Below are 9,479 nucleotides of genomic sequence, written 5' to 3'. Positions count from 1 at the left end.
AGTCTAATCCATCATATGTTTCTCTTGCATTTACAGTTTCTTGTCATAAAACTTCAAAATATCACAGGAACAACTGTTTTCCATTTCAAAATATAATCATATATGGTGCTTTCCTAACTGGTGAAAATGAAGGTCGTGCTATAGTGTGGGATGTTTTGAGAAGAAACTGCTAATGTAGGTTAAATTTTATCTGTTTCATCCACCAATTATGTTAATTTCACCATCATATAAGACTTGTCATCCACCAATTATGTCCATTTCACCATCATATAAGACTTGTTATTTGTTCTAGTTTAGCATATTTTTATTACGTGCTCAAGAGACCACCTGATTTTCAGTTACCCAAGTATCCCAAGTGTGTTGCTTCTCTGTCATACAACTGTGAGTCTGTGAGCTTTTTACTTACCATGAGACAATTAAAAAGTTAACAGATTTACCTCTCCATTCCAGTTTCATTAGGTATTTATACTTGTTTTCTTAACTTAATGAGTAAATTGTTTGTATAGCTACATGGAGGTTTGTATAATTGGACTGTAAATTGTCCTGTTTATCATGTTTTATTGCTTTCATTATTTACCATACCCTTGTTTAATATCGTAATATAGACGATGACAAGGAATTGATTTGTGATTGATAGATTCCTAACTAGATCCCATGAATTTACTGAAATACTCTTTCAGAATTAACGAGAGGTTGAATATGAGGGTTGACGTTTCCGAGTTCTTCCCATGAGAATAAACCTCAACTGTTTCAAGAACTGCTCATTTCCTTGATCTCCCTTGGTGAATGACATGAGAAGATATGCGTGAAAAGTAGAATTTAGGTTGGTTTATATTTCACTAAAACTAGGACAAATTTTCTTTTACAGCACGAGGTTGTTAGCAACAAGATGTGAAATTACCGCAACCTGTATAATATTCGCCATATACTAGACTAATTCATCAGCATCACTTTTGAAATGAAAAACAATCGAAGCCAAATTACAATAAAATCATCCGTTTATTAACATGGCAAAGTTTATGCATCCATACATAAATATTAAAAAGGTTACATGGGTTACATGGTCCAGACAACTTTAGTTTAATATACAGACATTACTGACTATACCGGATGTAATATAAAAGTAACAAACAGAACAAGCAGCAAACGGTAATATCACAAGGCAGAGCTGCTAACCTCGTCAACCTCGACTCGGCTCTAGACAACATAAACAACTTTAGGAACCTTCTCATCAGCATCGAATGGCAAATGGACATACAGAGGAGCAAACTCATCCACCAGCTCTAACGCCAACTCCCCACGTAATGCTTTGCAGTATATAAACAACACAGCAGTTGCAGCAACACTGTAAAGCATCAAGGCAGTCGCAAATACTGTGAAAAGAACAGTTAGAAGACCGAACTGCCAACTTATCCATCCATTGCTAATCAAACTAGGCACTGAACTTGAATAGAAAGCGGACAAAACGCCAATCGACAATGCAAAATAGATGAGAATCGAGAATGCGATCCACTTCACCCCCTTAACCAAATAAGAACTCCTTTTAAGCGGCTCAAATCCCCACTTTGATTCAAGAACAGCGACAACAGAGGCCAAAAACCACTCAACTTGAATGTAAATCATCACCCCCACAAGCAAAACCGTGGTCAAAACAACGAGAACCAGAAAATATACGTTGCCATAATCGGTTTGAGCTCCCAAGAACAAGATACCACCATACGTCAACGCGGCGAGACCCCCACCAGCAAATATAATCAACCCCAGAATCAGCTGGGACACAATATACGTCGCAGTAAGAGGGAAAAACGAAACCAGGATGGACTTAAGCGAGGAAGTAATCTTCAGGGGGCGACCGAAGAACCCATTCCAGGTGCTGTGGGTGATCGATGCGGTGGTGAAAAGGGAGAACATCAGTACAAAAAGGGAGTAAAGACCTGTGAAAACAACATCGGATTTGTCAACAGGGGGGATTTCGTCTTCAGGTTCAGGCGTGGAGGAGGAGGACCAAAGTCGATTATAGATGGAGATAATCGAGGTGGGCTGCGAAAAAGAAGGGTACACGATGGCGGAGAAGGACAGAGGGAGGACAAAGAGAAGCCCGAGGGCAAAGAAATGGCCGCGGTTGGCCCTGATTATGCGCTTTGCATCGGATAATACGATGCAGAGGTTGAGGCTGGGAGCAGACATTATCAGATGGGAGAGAAGGGGGCAAGAGGTTCTTCCTTGCAGAGGAAGAGGAAGAAATTATCGATGATAACTTGGAAAAGTCAATGTGAACATTTGCAAGTCTACATTCTAGAATTTCTTTTGGTTGAATTTTCGGTTTTTTTTTAAAAAAAATTAAATAATATTAAAAAATATTTAAGTTTAATTTAACAAATTATGACAATTTTAAAATATTTAAACATTTATAACGATCCAAGAAATGTCAATCCTGGGATTCTAATTTTATTTTATTTTATTTTTGTAACGATTGAATTATTATACTTATATTAAAATATTTGGTATTTTAATATTAAAAACATGGGGATCTTTAAAAAATAAAATAATATTGATAAATATAATAGTAATAAACAATAAATTAATATAAATATTATAATAATTTATTACATAATTAATTATAATATTTGTAATATAAATAGTGCTACAATTGCTAATTATCGTAATTATTTTTCATCTTCGATAATTTATTTACAACAATCTCACTTAGATGATCATTGATTCAACAAATTATTTCTAAGAGATGTGAGGACTCAAATGTTAGCTCGTTAAAATCTTGTCATAAAACCCAATGGAAAAAACCTGAACGAAAGAAAAAAAGTACAGCAATAGAGAGTCTCTCTGATCTCAATCATCTAAGATCTTTCAACCGGCGCATCTCTATCTTGTGCACCAATTTCTTGATGTTGAAATCAAGTACTCCAATCCAAATTAAGCCAAATAGGAATGGTTCAAGAGTTGAATCAAATCAACTCCATTTGTGGAAATGCATATGATTTTTTCCAAAAAGACTCCAGTAATACCGTCTCATAACAATTTCATTAAATAAATATTCAACTCAATCTATAAGAAAATATTTCTTCTAAACGATCGACTCTCATATATAGATGCATAAGATTGTCTTTTTTATTGGTATTTGTATGATTTGTTTAGTTTTAAATGAACCTCTGTACTAACTATTGAATAATATATGAATAAATAATCAAAATCAAATTTATAAATCTCTAACATCAATATCAGAGAGTTTGCAACACAAGAACATCAATAAACATTTGAATCATTGTATAAATTTGCTAGACAACGGCCGATATTTATCAAACTCTACTGGAAAAGCCATGACATCCTTAAAATGCATATCAAAGTATTGCAAGCCTACAAATTCTTATTGCCCGCCAACAATCGCCTTAAATAAACAACAAAAGACACAAAAATATCAAACAAGAACTGTAACATCTGTAAGTATGAAGGAGTTAAGAAATCTTCCCAAGAACAATGTACTTCTGCATTATCCAATCTTCTAACTCTCGATTTTTTATTCTTCAGTTGCCATGACATGAATAAATAGTTAACTTTTCATACCATAACGAAAACTGAAAATGGCTTCATTGAGTATCTGTTGATCCTGAATGAAGAGTCAGGGCTTCCAAAACTGGCTCAGTCTCTTCATTTGCGGATTCCATGCGATAAGATTTACAACTGAAGTAGAAAACGGTACTATTCATCGAGTCTATTAGCACCACGAAGGAATACATTATGACAAGAAGAGGTCCTTCCCATATCCTGGAAGATCCATCTCCATAGCTCAAAGTCTTCACTCTGTGCTCGAATAGACCCTCCACAAATGCCATTCCAATTGTTGATCCAAGAAATATCAAAAGACCGACTTGAGTTTGCCCCTTAATTAATGAACTGGACCTTAACAAGGCCTGTGGCCCCAAAACATCCTCCAAAACAGAGATCACAACTGCAATGTTGCAGATAATGATAGCATTCGCCAAAGTGACTGAGAATATCAATCCTATTACCATAGCAGGATATAGAATCAGGTCTGGTGGGAATCCCATTACAGAAAACACGCTGCTCACTACGACTAACAGAACGAGGAACAATGTGACGCAGCCGGAGATTACACCACATACCCACAGATATGTGATCAAAATACGCTTCCAAATCTTGGAAATTATCACATAAAACTTCGAGGAATCGAACTTCTTCCTCGAATACGTACAATCAACTGAGTAAACTACAGCTGCTTTAGACAAAAGTGACAATGTGGCAAATAATGGGAAGCACATTGTCGCAGAGACGACCGATTCCGACAACTTTTGGCACGACTGTTTGATAAAAGGCTTGATAGGGAGTCCACTGGAATTTGCAACAAGCAATAGTCTTAAAGTCAATCTCTTCACAAGGGATTGATCTATAAACACGTTCGACAAAAGCACAGCTGAAACTGGACAAATTAACACTGCCGCAATGGCCATGAAACCGGACAAATTATACCGCAGAATCCTCACTGTTTCCCTTAAAATCTCCAGTGCACTCGTGGAGTGAAAATGGTGATCCGATCGAATATTATTTTCAGTCTCCAAATCCAAAATTTGAAGATCCGGCCCTCCATTACCTTCATTTTTCTCTCTGTTTATCGAATTTATGCCGTGTCTGGGACTCAGCCCATTCGACATCTCCATTTTTCAGAATTCTCGCTTTCTCCTACAACCCCAACGAAATTAATTAAACCTATCACCCTCCAAACGAGCCTCACTTCAAAGTCACACTAACATTAAATGCATGAAGAAAAATATACAGTTCAGATCTGACCTACAAGCACCTAGATCATACCTCCGAAAGCATACGGCGCATGCCATTGAATCCAAAAATTTCAGACAAAACTAGACATTTCAGCAACAACCCACAAAACCAGTATGATTTAATAGATCATTGACATCATGAAACACGAGGAAGAGGGGACCTTGACGTGAAAAATGAGCAGAACACAAGAGAAAAGCTGGGTGCAGGTGAGAGTGCGAGATAAAGCAATTACGAGAGGATGTGTCGATTAATAATGTGAAGAATTAAAGATTTTTGTGAAGGGGGCGAAGTGCGGGACTTTTTCTTGATTTTGAGGCGTGAAAAGTGAGTGAATTCTCGATGTTTGGGATTTTTGGCATCTTTACGCAATGGGATGAGCCCGGAAGGTTAGACTCGCGTGGCGTTGTCTTTTTCGTACAGTTGCTGTTATTTGATAGGCTCAAGCAGGACTGTGCAAGATTTAGATTAAACCGAGTTAACCGATCGAACCGAGCCAATTCTGAAATTTGGTTCGGTTATTTCGGAAATTCGGTTTTCAAATTAAAAAAATTCGGTTATATCGGTTAATTTGGTTCGGTTATAGTTTTTAAAATTTTGAAATCGATTAACCGAATTGACCGATATAATAAATATTATTATTTAATAAATTTTTTATTTATCAATTTTTATAAATATTTGAAATTTTTTAATTTTAAAATCGATATAATATGTATTAATTGTGTTCAAATAAAACTTATACATTTGTGATGTGTGTGATTTTATGTTTTTATGCATTTGTATAAATTATAGTGTTAAAAAATTATATATATAATTAAAGTTAAATCACAAGTTTTTTCTAAAACTATTCGGTTAACGACCGAATTATCCGATTTTAATTCAGTTCGGTTTTCATCGGTTATGAAAATTAATTCGGTCGTTCGGTTATGGCTAAATATTTCGGTTCGGTTATGACTAATTCGGTTCGGTCGGTAACCGAATTAACTGAATGCTCACCCCTAGATTCATGAGCTGTGCGGGCACTAAAAAGTCACTTTTTAAAATATACAAGTTTCCTTTAAAAAATATCAATATACAAGTTACTCAAAAGAAAACTAATACACAGGTTTCTTTAAATAATAAATCAATTTTTTACTTATTTTAACATGTAAACAATTATAATTATTAGTCAATGCTAACTTTTCGTTATATTTGTAGTAGTGTATACATAAATGTAGATACTAAGGGATACACCTACTTGATTGTAAGTGAGTCGGGAAGGGCATGCCTTAATACTAGTACTAACTCATATCACTTTCGAGATATGTCTTATTCTTTTTTATCGTTGGTGACGTCCTCGTCAGATATAGGTCTTACTCATTAATATATGATGTCTTTTTTTTATGATCCAACCAAATCATATAACAAAGCATTAGCAGCTTCACACATGCATTTACATAACAGAAGCTAGCTTTGAAATTAGTCTCTTTTTTTAACAGATGAGGAAATATAATGTGAGCCAATGATCGAATATATATATATATATATATATATATATATCTGTGTGTGTGTGTGTATTGTTGGATAAATGAATAATGAAGAGGTGTTGAGTTGTATAGGGAAGTGGGATGTCTCAAGATGGCTTGTCCCACATTGAGAAAATCACCACATGAAGTTTCCCTAATAAGCTCCAAGTTGAGACAAGGGTTTGGGCCCCAAGGGGTACCAGAAGTTTTTAGAAGGGAGAAGACGCTCATAGGCTGTGTCTCGGTGAAACACACGCGCGCTCGTCTCGTCTCGGGTCGGTGCGGTCTTTGACCAAAGTTAATCTTTTTAGACCAAATTTATTTGGAAACTAAATTTTAACTCAACAAAGATGCACAAGAGTGTGCATGGTGCACGCACTCGGACAGAACTGGGCGCGCGGGGGCGCCACATCCCGCGCGGACGCGCGCATGTCTGGTCGTGAGCGCACCAAACGTTTCGCGCGGCTCTTGATGGTCTAGGCATGCTTTGAAGGCTGATGTTGCCCCAACCAATGTACCCCTTGTCTAGAAGTGTGTCTCCTCATTACATCCGGTCTGAAGAAACATGTCTCTTCAAAGCAACCGGTGATCATCTATAAATAATCCCTCCATTCATTTTGTAAGGCAGCTGAATTTTTGTGGTCTCTCCTCTTGTCATATTGCTGCACAAATTTTCGAAAAACACTTAGAAAGCAATTGCATATTTTTGTTCGCTGATATCAAGGCTTTGTAGTGCTGCAAAGTTTTGACTTGAAGTCGTTGTATCTTGGGGACGATTGCTTGAAACATATAGCACTTTGATACGGGCAATTTCGTCTTGCGGAGAAAGGATCTTCCTTGCCTCGACTTGATCTTTTGCTGCTGTTGTTCGTGATTCAAGAGCCAAATTTCAGAAACGCAGAGAAGAGGTAACAACAAGCGCAAGACGAAATTTATCGTTTATTCTCTTCTCGTTTCTGAAGAATGTCGACTCCTCCTCCTACGCCAATGCCTACCGTCCCTACTGCTCCTGCACATGGCGAAAAGCCTGCAAAGTTCAAAGGTGCCGACTTCAGACGTTGGCAGCAGAAAATGCTATTCTACCTCACAACACTAAGCCTATCTCGATTCCTTAAAGAGGATTCCCCTGTCATTGATGTGGACGATGACGACTCCCAACGAAGATCTGCTGTGGATGCGTGGAACCACAGTGACTTTCTTTGCCGCAAATACATCCTTAATTAGGGGTGTTCAAACTTCGGATAAAACCGAAAAAACCGAAGATCCAAACCGAAAAAACCGAACACTAAACCGAACCGAAAACCGAATTTTATAATTCGGATATAAATGTTAAAACCGAAATTAATTTGGTTCGGTTTCGGATTATAAATGTCAAAACCGAACCGACCGAAAAAACCGAAATTTAATTAAATTAATAATGTTATTTTTATTTTATATTATTTATTGAGATGATATTAGTGAATGAAGAATTATTTTGAATAATACTTAGTTGATTGTTGTTTATGTAATTCATTTCTACTTTATATTTAAATATTTTACTAAGAAATCATTTTAAAAAATAACATATTATATTTTATAATATATTTATATTATTAATTTAAATAATTGTATCAAAACCGAAATAACCGACCGAAATAACTGAACCATTTCGGTAGAAAACCGAACCGAACCGAAGAAAAATGGTTCGGATATCGGATTATATATTTGTAAAACCGAAAACCGAAAAAATCGAAATAAAAAACCGAAACCGAACCGAACCGACCGATGAACACCCCTATCCTTAATGGCCTCGATGATACACTATACAGTGTCTACTGTTCTGTTAAAACTGCCAAGGAACTTTGGGACTCATTGGAAAAGAAATACAATACAGAAGACGCGGGCATAAAGAAGTTCGTCGTTGGCAAATTCCTTGACTTCAAATTGGTGGACACCAAATCCGTAATAAGCCAGGTACAACAAATTCAAATTATAATTCATGATTTGTTGGCAGAAGGAATGGAAATCAATGAACCATTTCAAGTGGCGGCCATCATAGAGAAGTTGCCACCAATGTGGAAAGACTTCAAGAATTACCTTAAGCACAAGCGCAAGGAGTTGAAACTTGAAGATCTGATTGTGAGGCTTCGGATTGAGGAAGACAGTCGTACTTCTGAAGCCAAGTCATACAAGAGAACAATGGAGGCCGAGGCCAAAGCCAATCTAACAGAATCGAGCACTAGCCACAAAAGAAAGCGCCCTCAAAATGAGAAGCGAGGGCAGGCCAAAAAGTTCAAAGGAACTTGCTACAACTGTGGCAAGCCAAATCATATGGCCAAGGATTGTCGTCTTCCAAGGAAAGACAACAAAAACCAGAATCCAAGGCAAGCCAATGTCGTCGAAGAAAGGCATGTACCAATAGACCTATCAAGACTTGATCTATCCGCAGTTGTCTTTGAAACCAACTTGGTGGATAATCCAAGGGAATGGTGGGTAGATACCGGATCAACTAGCCACATATGTGCTGAAAAGGCAATGTTCTCGTCCTACACTACTGTAAGTGATAGGAAACTGTTTATGGGAAATTCTACGACATCTGAGGTCGTAGGAATTGGCAAAGTGGTGTTGAAGATGACTTCTGGAAAAGAGATGACATTGTTGAATGTGCTGCATGTGCCAGACATTCGAAAGAACTTGGTTTCTGGATCGTTGTTGAGTAAGGCGGGTTTTAAACTTGTGTTTGAGTCGGACAAGTTTGTCCTTACTAAGGCTGGTGTATTTGTAGGAAAAGGGTACCAAGATAATGGTCTCTTTAAACTCAATGTAATGAATGTTTACCGCCATGAGGCGAAGAATAAAGTGAATGATTCTGTTTACTTGGTAGCATGTTCTAATTTATGGCATGAAAGATTAGGACATGTTAACTTCAACACATTAAAAAGACTTGCAAATTTAAATGTAATACCTGCATTTAAAAGAAATCCACAAGATAAGTGTGAGATTTGTGTTGAAGCAAAGATGGCCAAAGCTTTATTCTGTTCTGTGACAAGAAGTACTAATCCACTTGAGTTAATTCACACTGACATATGTGATTTAAAGTTTGTGCAAACTCGAGGTGGTAATAAGTACTTCATAACATTCATTGATGATTGCACAAGGTTCTGTTACGTCTACTTATTGAAAAGT

At 36.9% G+C, this 9,479-nt stretch overlaps 2 protein-coding genes across 2 annotated transcripts; both read right to left on the bottom strand.

Annotated features, from left to right (window-relative positions):
- Positions 1–1,197: 1,197 nt before the first annotated feature.
- On the bottom strand, positions 1,198–2,187 carry LOC140817382 (uncharacterized). Its single transcript, XM_073177038.1, has one exon. It carries the CDS (start codon positions 2,185–2,187, stop codon positions 1,198–1,200), a length of 990 nt encoding a protein of 329 aa, XP_073033139.1.
- A 1,046-nt stretch (positions 2,188–3,233) lies between these two features.
- LOC140815933 (uncharacterized) lies at positions 3,234–5,220 on the bottom strand. The gene is made up of 2 exons (XM_073174976.1): positions 4,843–5,220; positions 3,234–4,713 (listed from the first exon to the last, which is right to left on the bottom strand). Exon 2 carries the CDS (start codon positions 4,689–4,691, stop codon positions 3,603–3,605), a length of 1,089 nt encoding a protein of 362 aa, XP_073031077.1. The 5' UTR covers positions 4,692–4,713; positions 4,843–5,220; the 3' UTR covers positions 3,234–3,602.
- Between the last annotated feature and the right edge of the window lie 4,259 nt (positions 5,221–9,479).

Source organism: Primulina eburnea, chromosome 16 (genome assembly GCF_022965805.1).
Source record: "Primulina eburnea isolate SZY01 chromosome 16, ASM2296580v1, whole genome shotgun sequence".
NCBI classification, from domain to species: Eukaryota; Viridiplantae; Streptophyta; class Magnoliopsida; order Lamiales; family Gesneriaceae; genus Primulina; species Primulina eburnea.
The sequence above is the reverse complement of the archived record's forward strand: the minus strand, read 5'-3'. Positions and strand labels throughout refer to the sequence as shown.

What these genes read in the sequence shown, in the direction of transcription:
- LOC140817382 (XM_073177038.1), bottom strand. Translation starts at nt 2,187, where the DNA reads ATGTCTGCTCCCAGCCTCAACCTCTGCATCGTATTATCCGATGCAAAG.
- LOC140815933 (XM_073174976.1), bottom strand. Translation starts at nt 4,691, where the DNA reads ATGGAGATGTCGAATGGGCTGAGTCCCAGACACGGCATAAATTCGATA.